The 23791-nt window shown below is 40.6% G+C and overlaps 1 protein-coding gene across 1 annotated transcript in view; it reads left to right on the plus strand.

The window, feature by feature from the left end:
• Positions 1-23791, plus strand: part of SORCS1 (sortilin related VPS10 domain containing receptor 1) — a 414532-nt gene that overhangs the window by 18488 nt on the left and 372253 nt on the right. The window contains exon 3 of the mRNA XM_036829279.1: positions 15830-16029. Coding sequence (XP_036685174.1) covers positions 15830-16029 — 200 coding nt within the window. The remainder of the gene's footprint in view (positions 1-15829; positions 16030-23791) is intronic.

The following is a 23791-nucleotide window of genomic DNA, read 5'->3' on the forward strand; positions in this document are numbered from 1 at the left end:
GGAATTAGCTATGGTGTACCACCCTGTTTTTTTTTCCTTCCTCATAAACAAATGAAACCTTTAGTTCAAAGTTCAAGGAATCATGCTTCAATGAAATAAATTAAAGCTCTTAATTATTTAAGAATGAGTGTTGAAGGAAAAGAATGAAGAATTGATGACCTATTAACAGTCATTAATTCTCTACCTAGAGTTATTGACAGCATGTGACACTATAACCTTACAAATTGCAATCTATAAACAGCTTAGCAAATTGTAATGCAAATGACCTTTGCATTACAATTGGTCTCACAAAGCCTTCAGCTTATGACAAACAGCTGCCACCAGCATATTTTCTTATAGGCTGCAGAAAAGAGGGGATATATATAATCGGAGAACTGGGCGCTATTTAGACAGAGCTCAGCGAGGCCGCTTACAGGCAGACGTGATGGATGGTGAGTGACAGCAAACGTCTCAGCCAGGGTGAAAGTATTAGAAGTTTGCCTGTCATTGATTTACAGTCACCAAATAGAAAGAACTAATTAGATGAAGTTGGTTGACTTAGCACTTTTTTTCCTCCACTTTTGAAACAGACAGGGACTTAGAATTCACAAACAGGAGAAAATCGCTCCAGGGTATTTTTGCCAGTCTTTCTACCTATGCTTGTTCCCCAGGATAGGAGGCAAGTCACCAAGCTTTGATTTGAGATATGGCTTGGTTTTTACTCTATGTCACAAATGGTAGAATAAATATTTAGAATTCCTTTACATGGCTTTGGCAGAAATGTAAGTTGCAGACACATTATTATATGTTTGTTCTAATATGCTACATTTGGGTGAAACACCTGGAAATGGTCCAGCATATTGGCCCATCATTAAATCTGACTTGTTCTTTTTTCTTTTTCTTCTTCGTTCAGTGCATACCTTTGTTAGGTTTTTCCAAACATCCCCATTGCATTTGTGTTAGAACACTCTCAGAGTATTTGAAATCACACTGGCGTCATGAGAAATGAGTTCTATTACTGGTTCTGCCACCAACTGACTGTTTGGACTTGGGCAATTCATGTAACTTCTCTGGGCTTCAGTTTCTTATAATGATAATAATCAAGGTATCTAATATTTGAGGGGCTACTGTGTGCCAGTGCTTTACATGCAATATTTCAGTTAATCCTCATAATAATCCTATGAGGTAGGCGCTAACATTATTCCACACCTCATGATGGGGAAACTTACAGAAGTTAAGTTACCACTCAGGAAGGTGACAGCTAGGACACAAGCCTGGTGGTCTGATTCCAAGGCCCACACACTGAAATCAGGGCTCACAAACTCAGAAGCCCACTAGGACCACAGAAGGGCAGTCTGTAAGCTATGGCATGGTTTTTGCTCCAGCGGTTGGAGAGCCCATATCCTGTAAGCAGAAGTTAATGCCCCATCCTTCCAGCTAATTTTGCTGTGTGGGAATGTCACCTTAGTATTGACGGATCTTCTAACTTTTTTTTTTGTTCAAGAGAAGCAAGAATTCCAGCTTGGTGTTTAAACTGATTTTGAAATGCTGGCGACCGATTGTCGTTGTTTTGAAAACATATTGAAGACCAATATTGTGTAGGAGGACAAACAAAACATGATTTGGGGCTACTGTGGTTTAACAGTCATCTGCTGATCTGTGATTTAAGCGTCACCCACCCTGCTATATTATAAAATGACAGATTTGGACTAAATAATCTTAAGTTCTCCCCAGCACCAAAATTCTCTAGAATTCTTTGATTACCTCAAGTTTCTGGTTTCCAAATGTGCATGTTTTCAAATTGCTTTCTTCCAGCCTTTTTAGGAGAGTTTTTTTACATCTAACAAAGAAGACCCCGTCCTGTTAATGATGCTTCTATTCTTCTCATCCTCAGTTTTTCAAAACCTTAACAAGTTATCTTAGATTCTTCCTCATTTTCCCTATAGTATCCAGTTGTTGGTTCCTTTTTCTTTTTTCCCCTGTAATCTCTCTTCCTTTTGTTCTTTTCTTTCCATTTGTACTCTGCCACCCTGGTACAAGCCTCCAAAATTTTACACCAGTACATTTAAATAGACTCTTAAACGTTGTCTTAACGTTCAGCCACTTGTTACGCTAATCCAGGAGTTGGCAAACTACAGCCTGAGGGTCAGATTTGGCCCATGGCCTGCTTTTGTAAATACAGGGCTTTGGAACCCAGCCTACCAGCCTGTAGTCATAGTGTCTATGGCTGCTTTCATGATCCAGCTGTGGAACTGAGTAGTTGCAACAAATATTTTGTCGTCCACAAGCCTGAAATATTTACTCTCTTGTGCTTTAAGAAAAAGCTTGATGATACCTGCTAATCCATTTCTTACATAGCTGTCAGATTCAAGTCTAACTTTGTATCTTCAGTATTGTGTATATCACCTCTGTGTTCAAAATCTTTACTTGCTGTCCTATTTCACCACATACACACAGCAAACTTCTCAAGATTTCTCAGCCTGGCATTAGAGATGGTTCAGAAATGACCCTAGTCTATCTTTCCAGCCATATTTTTAAACATCACAGCGATCTCTGATTAGGCTGGTTTAAATGATGAACCACAAACACACCATACTCACCCTAATTCTGAACTTTTGAGAGTGTGCTACGACCCAATGTGCAGTATAATTTGCCCATCATTCTTTGAACTATGATTTCAGTGGGCATTTATGATTATAATTAAGCTAATTATTATTGAGAACCTACTATGTATCAAGATGGCAGTAGGCTTGCACAATAAATAATTTCATTTGTCCTGAATTGACGTTATGTTTTTAAACATACATGTCTGTACATCAAGTAGTTACTCATTGACCATGTACTGGGGGTTCTTTTATGTCAGGCCCTATCCTAGCACAAGAAATTATATTTAAAAATTTTTAACAACTAGATCACAATCTAATGAAAGAGACAGGTATACAAATAATAAAAATTATGTGCTTAGCCATAGTAGAAACATACAATACTAAAGAAGCACAGATGAAGCAACAACCTCTATCTAGAGAGGTGGGGATGGCTTCATGGAGGGAAATGGCATTGGAGCTGGGCATTGGGAATTGAGGAAGCCCCAGAGACCTGAATATTTATGGTGGTTCAAAGAATAGCAAGGAGGTCAGTGTTGTAGCAGATTGCAAGGAGAAGTGGCAACAGATAAAACTAGAAAAGAGATGTGTGCTGTACAGAACGGTCCTTGGATGTCTTGTTGAAGAATAAGGAGTTAATCCTTTTGAGACAAGGGAACCCTGAGTGTTTCTGAACAGGAGAGGACAGTCAGATTCTACCTAGATTGTAAATTCCTGGGTGGCAGAAATTACATTTAACATGTCTCTTTGTCTCCTATGGATTCTACCAACCCTGCCTTGAACATAATGAACATTCAATAGAGAGTTGTCCATTGATTAATTTCTTCCAGAGTGAAGTGTTTCTGGCTGACTGGTAGCCAGCAACATTTCGAGTTATCTCTGAGCTTGATAAAATGCTGACACCTAGTTGTTTGTTTGTTTTTTTTTTAAGCAGCAAATATCATTAAGGTGATGAGAAGCATCAAATTCATGACATTTCCCTGCCTGTCACCTTCACTCTAGTAGCCGGAAGTGTTGTTTGCAGTGTTCAGCAAATTTTTGGCAAAGTTGAAACTATCCAAAAGAAGTTGCAAGTTCATTCTTTCTTAAACCACGTAAGGTAGGGATGGGAAATACTGGTTCTCTAAAATCCTTGAGGATGACATGCTTTTAAATACTATTATTTAAGCCAGAGAGAAATGAGATAATTCAGAAGCTTTCGATGCCATTGATAGAATGGAAGGATTTTGCTCTTCCTACAGTTGTATAAACACCAAGCCCTCAGCCTTCTGTGCTATAAGTGACAGAAATGATCATCCTGTACTAATTGTCACAAGTTGCCAGGAGTAATGGAGGTCTGCAGGCATGGCAGCTTAGAATGTCAGACCTCAGGTTTTTTTGTTTGTTTGTTTGTTTGTTTGTTTTTTTAACATCTTTATTGGAGTATAATTGCTTTACAATAGTGTGTTCGTTTCTGCTTTATAACAAAGTGAATCAGTTATACATATACATATGTTCCCATATCTCTTCCCTCTTGCATCTCCCTCCCTCCCACCCTCCCCATCCCACCCCTCTAGGTGGTCACAAAGCACCGAGCTGATCTCCCTGTGCTATGCGGCTGCTTCCCACTAGCTATCTATTTTACATTTGGTAGTGTATATATGTCCATGCCACTCTCTCACCCTGTCACATCTTACCCCTCCCCCTCCCCATATCCTCAAGTCCATTCTCTAGTAGGTCTGTGTCTTTATTCCCATCTTGCCACTAGGTTCTTCATGACCTTTTTTTTTTTTTTCCTTAGATTCCATATATATGTGTTAGCATACTGTATTTGTTTTTCTCTTTCTGACTTACTTCACTCTGTATGACAGACTCTAACTCCATCCACCTCACTACAAATACCTCCATTTCGTTTCTTTTTATGGCTGAGTAATATTCCATTGTATATATGTGCCACATCTTCTTTATCCATTCATCCGATGATGGACACTTAGGATGCTTCCATGTCCTGACTATTGTAAATACAGCTGCAATGAACATTTTGGTACATGACTTTTTTTGAATTATGGTTTTCTCAGGGTATATGCCCAGTAGTGGGATTGCTGGGTCATATGGTAGTTCTATTTGTAGTTTTTTAAGGAACCTCCATACTGTTCTCCATAGTGGCTGTATCAATTTACATTCCCACCAACAGTGCAAGAGTGTTCCCTTTTCTCCACACCCTCTCCAGCATTTATTGTTTGTAGATATTTTGATGATGGCCATTCTGACCAGTGTGAGATGATATCTCATTGTAGTTTTGATTTGCATTTCTCTAATGATTAACGATGTTGAACATTCTTTCATGTGTCTGTTGGCAATCTGTATATCTTCTTTGGAGAAATGTCTATTTAGGTCTTCTGCCCATTTTTGGATTGGGTTGTTTGTTTTTTTGTTATTGAGCTGCATGAGCTGCTTGTAAATCTTGGAGATTAATCCTTTGTCAGTTGCTTCATTTGCAAATATTTTCTCCCATTCTGAGGGTTGTCTTTTGGTCTTGTTTATGGTTTCCTTTGCTGTGCAAAAGCTTTTAAGTTTCATTAGGTCCCGTTTGTTTATTTGTGTTTTTATTTCCATTTCTCTAGGAGGTGGGTCATAAAGGATCTTGCTGTGATTTATGTCATAGAGTGTTCTGCCTATGTTTTCCTCTAAGAGTTTGATAGTGTCTGGCCTTACATTTAGGTCTTTAATCCATTTTGAGTTTATTTTTGTGTATGGTGTTAGGGAGTGTTCTAATTTCATACTTTTACATGTACCTGTCCAGTTTTCCCAACAGCACTTATTTTTTTTTTTAAACATCTTTATTGAAGTATAATTGCCTTACAATGGTGTGTTAGCTTCTGCTTTATAACAAAGTGAATCAGTTATACATATACAATATGTTCCCATATCTCTTCCCTCTTGCATCTCCCTCCCTCCCACCCTCCCCATCCCACCCCTCTAGGTGGTCACAAAGCACTGAGCTGATCTCCCTGTGCTATCCAACACCACTTATTGAAGAGGCTGTCTTTTCTCCACTGTATATGCTTGCCTCCTTTATCAAAGATAAGGTGACCATATGTGTGTGAGTTTATCTCTGGGCTTTCTATCCTGTTCCATTGATCTATGTTTCTGTTTTTGTGCCAGTACCAAACTGTCTTGATTACTGTAGCTTTGTAATATAGTCTGAAGTCAGGGAGCCTAATTCCTCCAGCTCCATTTTTCGTTCTCAAGATTGCTTTTGCTATTCGGGGTCTTTTGTGTTTCCATACAAATTGTGAAATTTTTTGTTCTGGTTCTGTGAAAAATGCCAGTGGTAGTTTGATAGGGATTGCATTGAATCTGTAGATTGCTTTGGGTAGTAGAATCATTTTCACAATGTTGATTCTTCCAATCCAAGAACATGGTATATCTCTCCATCTATTTGTATCATCTTTAATTTCTTTCATCAGTGTCCTATAATTTTCTGCATACAGGTCTTTTGTCTCCTTAGGTAGATTTATCCCTAGATATTTTATTCTTTTTGTTGCAATGGTAAACGGGAGTGTTTCCTTAATTTCACTTTCAGATTTTTCATCATTAGTGTATAGGAATGCAAGAGGTTTTTGTGCATTAATTTTGTATCCTGCTACTTTACCAAATTCATTGATTAGCTCTAGTAGTTTTCTGGTAGCATCTTTAGGATTCTCTGTGTATAGTATCATGTCATCTGCAAACAGTGACAGCTTTACTTCTTCTTTTCCGATTTGGATTCCTTTTATTTCTTTTTCTTCTCTGATTGCTGTGGCTAACACTTCCAAAACTATGTTGAATAATAGTGGGGAGAGTAGACCTCAGGTTTTATGATACTGACTTTTAAGAAAGAAAAAAAGACATTTCAAAATTTGTAATCTGAGATAGTTTAGCCCTGTTACGTTTAGTTTGCCGGGAAAAACTAGGAATATGATTTCATTCTGAGAACTTCATAAAGCTGGGACTATAGAGCAGTTCCACCTCTGGTTTGGCTGTGAGAAGAGTAGCAGGGTCATTCTGTCATTGACCTGAACCAGTTTCCCTTGCTGTGTTAGATCTGGTGATCAGCAAGGCTGGTAAAGAGTAGCACCAGCATCTTTGCCGTGCTGGCTGAAACTGCTTTCAGTTTCTGATCCCTGGAGCCAACTCACTAGGAGCCACAGTGTCTAGGGCCCACAGAGGCCATCCTGCATCCCTGCTGACCCCCCCTGAAGCCTGTTCTCCTGCCTCCCTCCTCTCTTTTCCTTCTCCACCCTCACTCTCTACCCAACGTCAACATACACCTTTCCACCCAAATATCCCATGAGCTTCACACTTGCTGCCCTCTGGTCCCTTGCAGACTTCTGTAGTGAATGTTCTTCCCCTTTCTCTAGGCCCCTTGGCTAAACCAAGGTCTGGATACACTGACACCACCTCTATGAAATCTTTCCAGATTCCCATCCTCCTACTAGGCAAGTCCTCATAGCATTTTGTATGATACTTATCACATTGTATAAAGTGGTCTGAAGCCCATAGGATAGTGATCAACTCAAGGGCATAGCACTCACTGTTTTCTTTCAATAGTGTATCCAAGATGCTTAGCTGTGCTTGGCGCATAGTCATTGCAATAATAAAATAGTAATAATATAACACATATTGTATTTATTTGTATTTGTGTTGTATTTATTTATATATACAATGCAAATAAATACAATGCGTATAATACAGTAAATACAGTGATAAGATAGTAATAGCTATGATACAATCCTAAATTACACTGTATTAGTTATAACATCAGATGCATTAGCTCAAGTAGGTGCTCATTTAAACCTTGTGAATACGGAAGAGGGTATCTTTCCTGAAACTCACTCAAACCTAGCCTCCTCCGGATCCAGACAAAATCCCTTTGTGCAGGAATATCACCTTTATCTGTATCATGCCTGCCTCCCGCCAAACACTGCCATTCAATAATTCTGGCACGTGGTACCTTTTCCTCACGACAGAGTGCTGAGCAATGATTTATTGCTTGAATACACATTGCTTTCATGAAAGTGATTTGTTTAAAACAACAGTAAAGCACTAAATAAATTATTCATTCCATGCTAATTCTTCACTTTTATGTGCTGTAGTAAACGTCAAAATAAGCAGCCTGTCGGGCATTTTATTTTTGCCACATTAATCTTGGACAGTTTAAAGGGAAAAAAAAAATAGGAAATCTAAAGAAGAGGTTCCATTTTCAAGAAAATAGATTTCTTTTTTTCCCCTACCACCTCATGCAGCAGCCAGGGAGAGAGCTCTGGCTGAGGCGTCTCCTTCCACCAGTGGCTCTGAGTCACTTGCTGAACTGGTCCCAGTGACCCCCTCGCGTTCCTGTTGCCCCCTGGGAACAGTGCTGCTCCTTTTCTCTGCCGAGAGCCGTTCGCAGTGGCCCAGTCACAAGGCAAGGAATCAGCGTCTTTCCTGGGAGATTTGCATTTCCTAGGGCACACTGGGTGTTGGGTTTCTAAATTTCACTGTGTGTCTTGATTTAGGATTAAAGGATTAAAAAATAAGGGAAGCAACAGTGACTTACTTAACCATTTTTGCAACTGATTTCCCATGGGGAATAGAGATATCATTTGTTCCTAGCCTTTCTTATCCTTCTTGACTGAAACCTCATTTCCTGCGTCGGAGTGAGGGACATTTGAGTGACTCAGTTTATGGAGTCCTTCATCAGCAGAGTAGCAGATGGATGGTCTTGTTGGAGATTTGGGGGAAGTCATTCTCCTCTTTTCTGGACATGAGGACTCCATGTTTTATACCTGCTGGTGGGTAAGGAGAGCTGTGGTCCTCTGGCCTGTGGCATCCACAGAGGTCTCCGTGAGTGAGACGTAAAGATGACCCCTATGCTCAGGATGGTGGAAGAGTGAACTCAGCCCATCCCTCAAGGCCCTGGCTCCAGATCAGAAGCCAAGAAGACTGAGGCTAGATTGAGTCCTAGCCCATCACATCTCCTATGTGAGAAGAACTAAAACCATCTCCCTACGATTGTAAAGTGAGTTAAATGACACACTGTGTGTAAAGCACCTGGCTTGCTGTAAGAGCTTGGAAATGTCCCATTTACTTCTAGCTAGAGATTGCTCCTTTTAGTTTACAAAGCATTCAGTTCTGACCTGGAGGCGCTGTGAGTCTCTCCCCAGCTGTAATGTATAATGTGGGTGGGTATCTTTTCCCTCTTTTTGCATCCTGGATAGCACTTAGAAGAACAAATATACATTGTGGTCAGTGTCCAGAAAAACAGTTGTATAAATGATACATATATATCTATAGATAAAGATATATAGAGATAAGGTGAGATAAAATAAGATAGATAGGATAGATAAGACAGGAAGGCAGACAGACTGAGCTTAGCCTCAGGTTGATTGAAAGCAAGAAGTATAATCTTTGAAACTCTTTCAAGTTCTTTCTTTCCCTCTCTTTAAAAGAGTTCTTTTTTTCTCCTCAGGTAAAGCACCTGAGCCCTGGTCTCAGTTTATTTGGGTTTAAATCCCAGCTTTCCTAGCTGATGGTAGGCAAATTCCTTAAACTCTCTAATCTGCCATCTGAAAATAGACCAAAAAAAAAAAAAAAAAAAAAAAGAAAAAAAGGAAGAAGCAGCAGCATTGGTTTCATAAGATAGTTAAAAATGTATATGGATTATATTATTCAAAATGCTTAGCAGACTGACAAAAAAATTTTTTAAGTACTCAATAAAGTAAACTGGTGATAATAATTCAGTTAGAAAAGGGAATTCTAATTTTATTTATCCTGTTTAATAGGAAAAAGGAAAAAAGTTAAACTAATTGGCTAAAATCACATGAGGAATTAAAATTGGCTCTATAACCAGAATCAAGTCTTCTCAACTTCTAACTTTAGGTCTCCACCCTGCCACCCACACAGACTTTATTTGGCTTTGTCCCCACTGTACAGATGAGGCAGTTTTGAGGGGGCCATAGGAATTTATTGAAAGAGCTGGCATTCAGACTTTGAATGACTTACACCTATCCAGGGCTGTCCATTCCTAGATAGGAGAAACTCACAGAATGGGAAGTGGGCCTCTGCAGTGTCCTGGCCAACCTTCAGGTGTCTCACAGGTCTATGCATGAAAGCTAACACTTTTGCTTGAAAGGACAGAAAAATCAATAAACCTTTGGATTGGATCACAGACATGTTTTACAACTACTCAGCCCTCCCAAAAGAGATACACAGCATTGAATTATCTGTAGGTTTAATCCTTTAATCAGCCAGGACTTCTAAGAGGAAATCCAAAGTGTTTGGAATGTCATTCTTAAAATTGGAATTTCATTAAGTGGCAGTGCTCTTGTGTTGCAATTACTCAGGTTTTTTGAGCCCACTGTGTTCCAGATGCTTGCTACAATAATTGCTCATGTAACTGGAACATGCTGTTTATGCCTGGAAAAGTCCATCACCAATATAACTACAGTCAGTCAGTCACACCATCAACAGATATTGAAGTTCTTTAGGTCAGCAGGAGAACACTGTGTCTGAGTTCACGGAGGCATTGGTAGGACATTGATCTGAATATGAATGTAGGAGCCATATCATACTTGACCTTGTAGGTCATACGAAATTTAAACTTTAAGTTCAGTGGGAGGCCACAGAAAGGCTTTAAAGAGTGGGAAAAGATGACCAGATTGCCTTTTTTTAAAAAATAAATTTATTTATTTATTTTTGGCTGTGTTGGGTCTTCGTTTCTGTGCGAGGGCTTTCTCCAGTTGTGGCAAGTGGGGGCCACTCTTCATCGCGGTGCGCGGGCCTCTCACTGTTGCGGCCTCTCTTGTTGCGGAGCACAGGCTCCAGACGCGCAGGCTCAGTAGTTGTGGCTCACGGGACTAGTTGCTCCGTGGCATGTGGGATCTTCCCAGACCAGGGCTCGAACCCGTGTCCCCTGCATTGGCAGGCGGATTCTTAACCGCTGCACCACCAGGGAAGCCCCAGATTGCTATTTTTAGAAAGATTATAATGGTAGCAGCACAGAGGGTGGCTTGAGGGAAGCAAGATGAGATGGTGGCAGAGATGTCAGAGGCATTGCACTAGGCCAGACCAGGTTGATGTGAGGTTAGATGGGAGAGGTTTATAGGACTTAGTGATTGATTCGGTTTGGGGAGAAAAGAGAGGAATGGCATCAAGGAAGACTCAGAGCTCAAGCAATGGCAATAGCACTTACTAAGCCTGGTGACATTGAAGATCAAGGTATTGGGCGTTGAATGATATTATACTGGGAAGAGATCTTACAAGCGTGTAGCATAACCGTGGAGGAAACTGAAGCCCAAAGAGGCACGTTGGCTTCCTCAGTGTCACAGTGTGTTAGCAGCAGAGCTCAGACTTAAGTCTGTGTCTCCTGATTCATAGCCCAAGACTGCTGAAATGGATAGCTCCACTGAAAAGTTTTAATGAGCATCTAATGTGGAATCCTACTTCACTGTGGATTTACAGTGAAGTTAATGAAGCTTAAGATTCAGAGCCTTCGTGGGCATGGGCTCCTGTGAGTGCTAAGAGTTTTGGGGAGTTGTAGATTGTCCCAGGTGGACAGGGGAAGCTAGGTTGCAATCAGAAAACATTTCTATTTCCTCATTTCTGCCAAACTGCCTAAAGGTGTCTCAGAAGAAAAGTACGCAAATCTTTAAGGCACTGGTAATTCGTTGTGATCTAATTTGTCATTCTAATAAATTTTGACTGTTACATCTCATTTTATTAATAATTTTGTATTATTTTTCTTAATGTGAGGCCCGCAAATTGTATGGCTTTCATTCTCACAAGACTTGGGTCTATGCCTGGTCCTACCAACTTCTGTTACCTCTTTAACTCTCCGGGCTCAGAACTGGCCCAATCCAGTCCTTCCTCCTGTACCTGGGAACTCCTGCTTCATACCCCAAATCAGCATATGGTTTAAGATTGTTCTTTACTCTCAAAGCTCCTTATTCAAAAACTGATTCTTCTAAAAGTGTAACCTACACCATTTGTCAAATGAGGTGGTTGAAGTTAGATAATCTTTCCAGTCCCTTCCAATTTTGTCCTAAGTTTCCTTTCAAAGAGTGGCAAAATGCTAACTTTTTTTTATAACCACCCACCATCCATCTAGATGCAATTGTAGAGGATTAGAATTAGAATCATGTAGAAGCATTTTGGTTCCATGACTAAATGACAAGGAACATATAAAAATCACTTAACTTCTATAGGGTTTTTCCTCCAACACAAACCTTTATTATTTATTATTATATTTGACTTGGGATTTCAAGATGTTATTTGAATTTCACTTTTAAGCCAGCTGTTTTTAAGCTTTGAATTTTCTTTTAGGCAAATTGTGTCTCACCACACTTTAGCACTCAGACAAGGCAAATATTAATAAAAGATCTGCTCCTAGAGATGTCAGTGGTTATCGTTTATTTATTTCTCTTCTTTCTGGTCCACATTAAGACTTTCCCAGAGTAAAGGAAAATATTTGAACTTAGCTTATTTGAACTATCTCTAGTGTTTCAGTGTGTTATTCTTGTTGCTTTTGTTAGTTGCACTGGTTGGTAAATGAGAAGAGAAAATGAAAAAAATAGAAAGCTTACATTCTTTTCATATTTTATTCTAGTGTCTTACTGAGGTTCATGTTCTGATGCCTGGATCACCATAATATGCATATCTTTATTTATTAGCTTTCTGTGTGTTCTGTTAACCTTGAAAACTAATATTTTTTAAAAATTGACTTAACCTCTTTAGACCCATGAACAACTGCATAAAGCCCAAGATGGAGAAGTGGAAAGGGAAAGTCTTGCTTCATTTCTTTCTTTCGAAGCTAAATATAAGGAAACATATGAACAGAAGGGCCCCTCATCATTAACATGCTGTTTGCTGTTTAATGGTATGTTCACCTTGTGTGTGGGCTCTTGCATAGGAAGAGTCTTAATACTTAGATAGCGTCTATACTTCAGACAGTGACTTGAGAGCTTGCAGATCTATTTCTCAGATCAGTGCCTCAAAGAAGTTGAAAGGAAGGGAATTTCTCCATTATTCACATCCCCTCTCTCTCCCTCCTACCAAACTCAGTTTTGTACCCCTTTTACTTCAGCATATGGAAGGTTTCCTCTGTTTTGTTTTCTAGATTTCCAGAGAGAAGATATTGCAAGAAATATTTTTTTTATTGTTTTGCAGCTCTGAATTAACAATTCTCTGCATTATTTGTGTTTCTTTCAGTAAGTACCAGGTGACCTAATTTGAAGAGGGACTACCTCAAAGGAGGATGGTTGGGATATCATGTCCATTCCCTTTGAAGCACTAGGAGGGGAATGAGGAGAACGTGGTGTAGAGTTTGTTTCTTTAATTATGAAATGATGGACTTGCAGAGGACATTTCCAATAGGTTGCTTGCATTGTAGCACTCCAGACCACCCACTGAGCTGCTAGCCTCTCTCCCCCCCATGCTCTAGCCTCACTTGCTTTCATGTCTTGAAGCTTTGGCTTTGGATCTCCAGTTCTTTTTAATATTTCTATTTTACTATTGTTTTAATATTTTCTATTTCCCTATATAGCAAGGTTTTGTCTTGAATATGCATTTTCCTCATATTTTGTGCAATCATTTTATCTTGATACTCTTCTGGGATGACATTGGTTCTGATATCTTGCTCTTTTCTAGAAAAAAATATATCATTTAGTTTAGCATCTCCCTACTTCCTCTGCTGTAACACAGAAGATTGAAATGGAGTATAATTTAGGGCAGAGTAATTTAATTAAAGGAAGAAGCGTATGAAATGGTCAACATTATCCACTAGATATGGATCTATGTTTGGAAAATTATCCTCTTTTTTATTATTCAAAAAAGAAGAGGAGGAGGAGAAGGAAAGAAAAAATATAGGAATGAAGTGTCATCGGTCAGTCTGTTTGGCTTGGCATTGTAAGAGAAATAGATTTTGGAGAGAGTACTTTTTATTTTTTTCTGAGTTGGTAGCATCCCTCACCTTGGGGAATTGAAGAGCAAGTTGATGATGAAAGGTTCTATATTCAAGATTTGCATCCAAAAGCAACTTAGGTCTGGTGGGTTTGACAAGCTTGGATTTGTTTGCTAAATGTAATGACTTGACTCTAGGGTTAGAGCGTAATAGCTTTTAATTTAAAGCATTTCTTTACTTGTTACTAAGAAGAAAGAACTTGACTTTCAGCAGACAGGTGGCAAGAGATGTGCGTTGCTTCCAGTGAGAGCTACAGTTTTCCTCATGTGCAAACTCCTGGGACAGTGTCCCACAGCTCCTGGGCCAGCCTTATATATTAGCTGCAAATGACCTCTACAGGGAAACAGACTCAGAGGAAGGGCATAGCAAATTTTACTAAAAAACGTTCCACTTCCATAAAGGCTCTTCTATATGCTGCAATTTGCCCTGTGTCTAGTGTTGATTAGGTTATCTGCATGCCCTGTTTGTGTCTCCATCTCTGTTGACTGTCTTGTCTTTTAAGTTCCCCGGGGTGGGGGGCGTCCAGTGGCTGTTTAACTCAACACCATTTCAGTGTCATGCAGAGGATATCATATGAATAAACATTACATTAAATTATGTGAGGGCTTCTACAAAACATGAAGGTCATTTGGGGATTAAGGACTTACCAGAGGCAAAAATCTACTAACTGCTTTCTAGCTGGCCCTGTACCCCAAATTCATCCCTCTCTTTCTACTGGTTTTTCATTTCAACTTGTGTTTGTATGTGCTGCATTACTTCCGTCTGATGGCTTCAAGTTCACGTGTGGTTGTGAGTGTGTGCCTGCGTCATATCAACCTTTCAGCTTCCCTCTGGGGCTTCTTAATCTAGTTTAGCAATTATTGATTTCTCTGCCCTTTGATAACTCAAATGGAGCACAATTATACATTCACGTAAATCTCCTGAAAATGTTGATATAATAAAACAGTCTGTTGAAATTTGCAGTTAAATGTGTGCACATTCATTGTCAGGAACTCCTAATCCCGGGACAGCCAAATTCTGTTGTGAGTTAAGTAGAAGGATCAACTCCCCAAAAAAGGATTTCACCAGGGTTCAACAATTTAAAAAAAAAAAAAAAAAATTAAAAATGTCATTGATCTGAGGTCAGTAAAAATGTAAAACTCAAATTTGTCCATTATAAGGAAAAAATATTCCAGGAATTTCTGGAAGAAGGCAGAACAAGGGATGAGTTTGTGATCAGTACCTTGTCTGATAGGTAACAGGACTTCAGTACCATTGAACTGAATGTAAAGTGAGGATCCTTCAGTGGTTCTGCCTTCCCTCTAGGAACAATCATACCCATATTAAGCAGTATACCATGGGGAGAGTTAAGCACAGTGAATAAGAGTCTGTATCTAATGTGAGTTAAACTTGTCCCCCACTTACTAGCTGAGTACTTTAAGTTACTTAGCTTTGATTTTCTCATCGGGGAAAAAAAAAATCATGTAAGTACTTGAAATGCCCTTAATAATGAAATTTGTCTGGCATACAAAGTAGGTATCCACGAAATGCTAGATGTTATTAATAATAACAACTGCTTACATTTGCACAGTATTTTAACATTTGCAGAGAGTTTTCCCACTTCCTACTGTGTTTGCTTCCCAAAACTCTACAAGATAAAAAAAAAAGATAACATTATCTTCTCATTTTACTGATATTTATTTATTTATTTAAATAAGAGAAGTCAATTCCGTATTTAAGTGCTTTATTCAAGGTGAAGCAGTGGCAGATACTACTAACTGTAGTGGCCACTCCCCACTTTTTCTTTGCTGGCGGAGCCCACCTCGTTTTCTCAGTTTTTATTGCACATGCTATGAGGGCATGTGGCTGAATCCTGGTCACTGAAACTGCAGAGATTTTGTCGGTAGGGCTTTTGGGAAAGGATTTCCTTTCTAATTTAAAACAAAACAAAAGCATATGTATACACTAGAGGCTCTTTTTTTCTTTGCTGGAAGTAGCTGCGTCTGCACATGCTGCAAAGAAGTGTCACAGCCTCCTTGCAAACACGAGGGCAGGTAGCACCCTGTGTTGACATTGTCAGAAAGGGTATATGTTTATCCCTTGGGTCCTTGATGACATTGTTAGGCTAACTTAGTCGTGGAACCCCATCAACTCTGACCTCTTGTTACATGAGATAACACATCTTTTATTGTTTGAGTCATTTTTAATACTCCGTTTCTCATGCTAAAGACATACTAACAGATATGGTGGCTAAACCGAGAGTCAAAATCTGGTCTCCTGCTGATTGCAAAGCCTTTGTTCTTTTCAGCAAAGCACACTGCCATCCTAATATTAAGGCTCTTCATAGTAGAGCCAAATGTATCTCTCTATTCTGATATTTGTGTGTTCCTGCTGTTGCCGAAAACCCAGCCTCTGTTCACTGGTGCCAAACAGAAACGCAGAGACAGCTTTGGAGGAGCAGAAGAGAGTAGCTCTATTGCTTTGCCAGGCAAAGGGGGCCACAGCAGGGTAACGCCCTCAAGACTGTGCCCCTCTTCCTGGGAAATAAGAAGGGGTCTTATAGTTTCAGGGTGGAAAATAAGGCTCTAGATAAGGATCAGGGCTGATGTTGTCTTGCATTCCTCTTTTCTCCTGGAGACATTGAGATCATTAGGGCTGGCGTCAGGTGGTTCCGGAACAGGTTCCAGTAGCCCTCGAGGTTATCGTTCCGTGACCTTCTTTCTGGAATGAAGAATGCTCACAAAGGAAAGGAATGTTAGGGAGTATTGTCTTGGAGAAGTAAACATCAGGTGCATAGTACAACTTTAACTAGGGGGCAATCATTTTCAGAGTTCAATTAAGCAAGAAAGAGAGGAGGAAAAAACATCTGTAGGAGACCGGTTGAATGGGTGGAAAGAATAAGGGCTGAATAAGGGCTAACATAATGGGGATGCCTCGACTAGTTTGTACTACAGCACTGCCCATAATCTAAGCTTGAGCTCAATCTGGGGACTTGCTCTCTTTGCTGCCCTGTGAGCGTTCACATCTCTGGATGCCTATCCTCATGCTGCCTTCCCTTAGAGGATCATCTCTATAGCCTCTCAAGTCCATCAGAGTCACACACATCCTTCGGGATTTATCTTGAATGCCTCCTTTGTAAGAAGCTCTTGCTGAGGATATTTTTCTTTCTTGCTGTCTAAAAGATATAAACACTTTTCTCCTGCTACCTACCTTTTTCTTCCTTATTTTGTAACCATCTTTGTACAGCTCTGCCTCACCACTAGACTGTGAGTTTCCAGGAACTGGTACTGAGTCTCATTCTCCCTTTGTGTCCTGATAGCACATATTTTTTATTCCTGCTTCTTAAGAAGGCATAATAAATGTTTATTGAATTAAATGTGTGGAATTTTAGAGCTGAAAGTTCTTTCTTCTTAACAAAGCTCCCATTTTCTGGGAATTACAGAAGGTTCTTATCCTTGGATTCATGACCCCCGTAGGATTCAGGAGATCAGTGAAATCATTAACATTATATTCATTGTTTTATGCTCATAACTTTTATTAGATCAGATTCTTAAAGAATTCATGGCTCCTTAAAAGAATGAGAACCTCTGTTTAAGTTGGAAAGTTGAATAAAGGCTTTCTGAACCAAAGACACAATCTGGAACATGCGTATTATAGGGAAACCACTGTTGTGAGTTTTCTTCTCTTCCCTAAAACTGGAGTGCAAAGAAAACAACCAAAAACAAAACAACTTTCTGGCTGTTGAATACCCCTCTTCTATCTTATCCAACTCTTTGATCCCCATGAAAGATTGTTCCACATCTCTTCAGGGCCCTTATTACTCTCTGTCTCCATATTCACTTCCATCCACGTCTTTAAAAACATCCCACCTAATGTCTCTGGCAAGCTGGTGCAGTGAGCGGAGAGGGGACACTCAAGACTGGGGAGTGAGGGGACACCAGGGCCTTCAGGAAGCTGGTGGGGGAAGGATGTGGGTAGCCAGCTGCAGCCCCTGAACCTAACATCTTCTGTGTGGTTATGCTAATGCTCATGCAAGCTTGACCATGGCCCACTTCAGGAGAGAGGGGCTATGAGCGTTGGCAGGACTGAGTTCTGTGGAGCCACCCCGAGCTTTACAAGGATGGAACCACCTGCCCACGCTCCCCCTGAATCGCTAATGACTGAGAGCATTACGAAAGAAAATGTCGTTTTATAGACTGGGACCCATGTCACCCTCTTCATTATTCAGAATTTGGAGCTATAGACCCTTAGGAATGAAAAGACTTTAGGATCTTGTAGCCAAAGTGCTCACTGTCAAGAAGCCCAGGGCCACACTTTTGTTTCCCCTGAGATTAGATTCTACCTCCACATTTGGACACAGAGTGAGAAAAAAAAGAATGAAAATCCTTAATAATTGAAAAATGAGGAGACATGTCCTACTTTTCTAAGATTTCCCTGAGATGAAGGAGAGATGAGTTGAAGGCCAGTGGCCAGGCCAGATGTCCCAGTGGAACTCAGATCTCCCTGAATGTCCACTAGTTCTCCCAGAGCTACTGGAAATTCATAGTTTAAGAAGAATAGGAAGCTTGCTCTGCAAACTCCTCCTTCAGAAAAGATTTTCATTAGTCCGCTGCTACCAACCAGGTTGCTACTCATAAGCAAAGTCATTAGGAGAGGCCACTCCAGGGAGAATATGCACATTCCTTCTTAGGGGATGAAGGAAGGGGAACTGCATTGATTCCCCACCCCACCTTCCATCCTCCTTCCTCTGGGGTGCATGCTTTAAGTTAGCAAAGGATGAAAACACTATGTTCTTTCCTTAGGAAAATAAATGGAGGATTCCTGTGCTACTACTTGGGAAGGATAGAGTAAATTTTGGTTTGTTGCAGTCTAGTAATCAATTTAGAGACATTTTTAAAGGTATACTGTGTAGAATCAGGTTTCTAGGAAGGTGTTTTAGGCGTTCCTTAAATGTTTGGAGTTTCATTTCTAAATTATATTTTTATGTTAAAAAAACCACCTGCTGTCACATTCTAAGGTGTAACCTGTCTCAAGACTTGGCATAATGGAGACTTCTGAAATGTTAACTTAGCCTGCTGCCTGCTGTGTTCATTCATTCTAATCCAGACCCAGATATAAGGCTTGCCCTGTCATTTTGATACTCATTTTTACTGGTTTTTGCTATTTTACACTAAAATGACTGTTAGTCATCCATGTACAGTCTCCCCTCCGTAGCCATAGGTTCTGCATCCCTGAATTCAATCATCCACTGATCAAAAATATTTGGAAAAAAATCTAGAATTTTCCAAAAAACAAATCTTGAATTTGCCACGCGGTGATGCCTAGTTACATAGCACTTACATTGTGTTAGGTATTGTAAATAATTTAGAGATGATTTAAAGTATATGAGAGGATGTTCATAGTTTATATGCAAACACTCTGCCATTTTGTATAAGGGACTTGAGCATCCATGGATTTTGGTATCCACAGGGGATCCTGGAACCAATCCCCCGTGGATACCAAGGACAGCTGTACTAGTGTCTCTGTCTCTATGCTTTTGCTGTGTAACTGAGAGAAGAAAGAAGTTGGGGTTAGCAGAGGGGAGGAGTGAATTGACATCTTCCTTTCCCAGGGTCCATTGTGATTTTCTTCTCCCAACTTTGTTGAGGAATACATGGCAAATCCAATTGAATGTATTTAGAGTGCACAATGAGATGCTTGAATATAAATATACATTGTGTAATGATTGCTAAGATCAAGATCTCTCTCTCTCTCTCTCTTCTTTGGTGAGAATGCTTAAGATCTACTCTCAGAAAGTTTTGAATATATAATATTGTACTATTAACTATAGTCACCATGCCGTATAATAGATCCTCAGAACTTATAACTGAAGGTTTGTGCCCTTTGACCTACATCTCATTTCCCCCCTCCTTGCAGCCCCTAACCACCACCATTCTATTCTGTTTCTATGAGATCATTTTTTGATTGTTTTAGATTCTGCATATAAATGATACAGTATTTGTATTTCTTTATCTGGCTTATTTCGCCAACAAAATGCCCTCCAGGTTCATCTGTGTTGGCACAAATGGCAGGATTTCCTTTTTTATGGCTGAATAATATTCCATTGTGTGGGCTACTATACTACATTTTCCTTTTTTAAAAATTTATTTTATTGAAGGATAGTTGATTTACAATGTGTTAATTTCTACTGTACAGCAAAGTGATTCAGTTATATATATATATATTCAGTTATATATATATATATATACACACACACATACTGTATTTCTTTTTGATACTCTTTTGACCCTTATGGTTTATCACAGGATATTGAATGTAGTTCCCTGTACTATGCAGTAGGACCTTATTTATCCATTCTATATATAATAGTTTTCATCTACTACTCCTAAACTCCCAATCCATCTCTCCTTACCCCTGCCTCCCCCTTGGCAGCCACAAGTCTGTTCTCTATGTCTGTGAGTCTGTTTCTGTTTCATAGATAAGTTCATTTGTGTCATATTTTAGATTCCGGTTATAAGTGATATCATAGGGTATTTGTCTTTCTGACTTACTTCACTTAGTATGATAATCTCTAGGCCATCCATGTTGCATCCATGTTGCAAATGGCATTAGGAATACTACATTTTCTTTATGTGATGGTTTCTTAATACCTGTATACAGAGGGGCGGGTGAGAGGCTGGAATTGGTGGAATTATTCAGTGGGAGCTTTGGGAGACTCTGGAAAAAGAGGTAATAGTTTGTTGAGCTCATTGCTGGGGAGGAAGCCACAAAGGAAGCTTCATTCCCTTGAAGACCCTCATTTATCCCTGCACAGAGCCTGGCACAGTTTCTGGTGCCTTCCCATCCTCCAAGGAATGAGTGATTTGAAAACAGCAGCTTGGTGGATAGGCTTCAGCATCCTCTTTATAAGTATGGAGAAAATGAAGTTCCTCCTCTCCCCCGCACCGCCCCCCCCAGAAGCTTTATGAGCAGTGGATATGGCAGGAAGGAGCCCCAGCAAAAGAACAGGTCTGATGACTTGTGGTGACAGCAGCTCCTAGACTGGTTGGGGGATCCTTAGACATGGCACTGTGGAAAGTCCCAGAAATAAGTGGGCACTGAGGTACTGACACAGTGTAGGTAGAGGTTGTCTAGTCATAGATATTTAGATTATAGCTATTTAAAGAAAGTATCCTAAGATTTAAAGAGGAACCTAAAAAAGGTATTACCATATGGTCACCACTTATTGTTTTGAATCAGGGATATTTTGGTACTATATCATGAGAACAAGATATAGGAAGAAAACAAGATGTTCACAGATATTCCATTTTGTGCAAATGCATTTATCAAAACAGCCTTATTCTCATTGATTGGATGTACAATTAAACGCTGTACACTTGGACTCGGAATTAAATCTATACGTGAAAGTTGTTTACCAAATGAATAAAAGTAAATGACGATTTATATATTTTTTAAGTACTTATAACATTTCACTTGATCAATAAGTTCCAGTGATTTTTTGTTTGTTTATTTGAAAAATACACAAAAATGGTAGACAGTCGAGCCAGACTAGGCAGACAATTGCGTTTACCTCTTTTTCTCATCTAATGGTGGTAGTTTTGGCTGTGGCCCTTTAACAGATGCTAATTCTGTAAAACAGTATTGCTAATTAACCAGAGCAGAAAAACAAACAAACAAACACAACAAATCCGAGCTAATATAATGACATGTCACCATCCAGGAGTAAGGTGGTAAATAATGCATATAGACAGGAAAGGGAAAAAAAAGAGGGGAAAAGAGATTTCAAATAATCGATTGAAAACATAACTAAAGGTCAGCAGTTCTCCCTCCTTTCTTGCCCTCTTTCTGAAAACAGAAAGATTAGATTGATTCAAGCAGATATGCTTTGAAATGCCATAAATGACACCTCATCTGGTGCAGTATTGACAAACTGCCTGAGCGTATCACTGGCATTTTCGTTTTACCAGCCCAGCAAGAAGAGTCAGGGAGTGGATTTTTACCTCCCTGCCCTCCTGCCTGTGAACTGCTTAAACACTTTCTGTGTGTGTGTGAGGGGTTCCACACCATTACATGCTGGGTTAAAAAGGTTCCTTCTCTGGGGCTCCAGTGAATTCCCTCGTCAGATGGATGGGAGAGGCAGTTTGTGACCCGCTGAACTTCATTATTTAGTTTACTGCCGTCTTGTATCAGGAGAGCAACTACCTAGAAGTGCTTTATGCCCACACACCCGTTTTCTTGGTGGGGGATTTATAGGCCTATTCGGCAAAATCATATCGAGGTAGAGCAGCGACATCACTCTGTGTCTTCAAACAAACAGCCACCCCGCTGCCGCTGATCAGCATTCCCGGGATGGCGGTGATTGAAATTTAGCACTTCAAGCGACTTAATTGGCACACGGATCTGTTAAGCATATGCCCCCACCGCAGGCCTGCCATCTGACGGGCCCATAGGGTGCCCAGAGCCTCACACATGCTTACGTTTTGCTAAAGAAGTTAAGTTTTGAACAGGTCCTTGAAGGAGGCCTGTGCGGCGGTTAAGGAGATGGGTAGCCTTAGAGCACAGGTCCTCAGATTTCTGCCTATCTTGGGGTGACCGTGGTCCTTCATTCCCTTGAACTTGGAGCAAACCTAAGGTCATGGGGTTCCAGTTTGCTTGCTGTGAAAGAAGTGATCAGAATGTGCTCATCGAAGCTGTGCCTTCCGTAAAGCGAGCCCTGTGCTAGCAGAGTAGAACTTGGAAGGATTCAGCACTTCTTGGCATCTTGCTGCCTTGGAATTCAAGGTTAGACTGTTCTGTGCTCACTGTGGCTAGAACTGATCCCTTGGCCTTCAGAGAAAATCCAGGAAATTGATGTCAACATTTTTCTGCTGAGTTGGAAACAGCAGGACTGGGCTGAATGTTCTAGGTTACGAGTATGAGGAGAGAAATATGACCCTGAACAGAAAACAAAGCAGAGCTATTAGGTTCTTTTCATTATGTAAGGAGAGCAAATAAGGGCTGAGACCATCCATGGTTAGAAATACACTGCTCTGTTGTATCTTCCCAAGTGGCACTCCTGTGCTTCACTTAAGGCGGCGGAGCCAGGTCATGAGTTTCAGCGGATCCCAGACCACCAGGCCTCATCTGTATGTATGTTCCCTTTTGGCATCAGGCAAAATCCTGGGCTCCTAGTAAATGGTTCATAGGTGTTGAATTCTAAAAGAATGAGCCAAATCGTTTGGCTTCCTCTGAGTGAGGTTGAAAAGAGCAACAAGTTAAAATCAGGGAAGGTTTGCCGAGAAGTGAATGAAGCTTAAGTTTCAAAGTCCCTTAATTGCATAGCCCCCTTCCCAGGGTGTGGAGATTGGAACTCATAATTATATATCTTGTTTCTTATGAAGGGCTCCCTAAATTCTGTAAGCTTCAGGACCCCATAAGACAGAGATCTGTGCCTGTTCAAATGCTGTTGCTTAGTGCTTGTTGCTCCGGTCCAGTGGCTTTCCCAGAAATTGCGAGATCAGAAGAAATAAAGCCAAACCCGCAGAGAAGAAAGAGAAGGAACTAGCATTTAAGAACCCCATGCTAATGGAAGCATAATTTGCATTTATGACCTAATTTAACCCCTCACAGCCACCCTTTTTTAAAAATTATTATTTATTTTAGGCCGTGTTGGGTCCTTCGTTTCTGTGTGAGGGCTTTCTCCAGTTGCGGGGCGCGGGGGCCACTCTTCATCGCGGTGCGCGGGCCTCTCACTGTCGCGGCCTCTGTTGTTGCGGAGCACAGGCTCCAGACGCGCAGGCTCAGTAGTTGTGGCTCACGGGCCTAGTTGCTCCGCGGCATGCGGGATCTTTCCTAGACCAGGGCTTGAACCCGTGTCCCCTGCATCGGCAGGCAGATTCTCAACCACTGTGCCACCAGGGAAGCCCCACCCTTTTTGAGAGATAGCATGTTGAGGTTCAGAGAGGCTGAGTTACCTGCCCGTCTGGTACAGTGAGGAGGGCTGGGACCTGTGTCACTGACCTTCCTCTCTCCCAGCCGTCTGCTTGGTGGCTGCCTTGCAGGGCACGTATCTGACAGCTCTGCTAGCTTTCCTGCAAGTGTTAAGCCCACCAGGATAAGAGATGCCTGGATGGGCAGGTAAGTCTTGCTGCCGGGTGAGAGGGAGAAGGTTAGGGAGGGCATCAGGCTTGAGCTGTTTAAGGGAAGGCACAGGCAAACCCTTCCCCAGTCTGTGTAAGCGGATGCTGCCACAACTCATTCAATTATGTGAAGTGCCCATTAAAGGAATTGT

This window comes from Balaenoptera musculus, chromosome 16 (genome assembly GCF_009873245.2).
Source record: "Balaenoptera musculus isolate JJ_BM4_2016_0621 chromosome 16, mBalMus1.pri.v3, whole genome shotgun sequence".
Classification (NCBI taxonomy): Eukaryota; Metazoa; Chordata; class Mammalia; order Artiodactyla; family Balaenopteridae; genus Balaenoptera; species Balaenoptera musculus.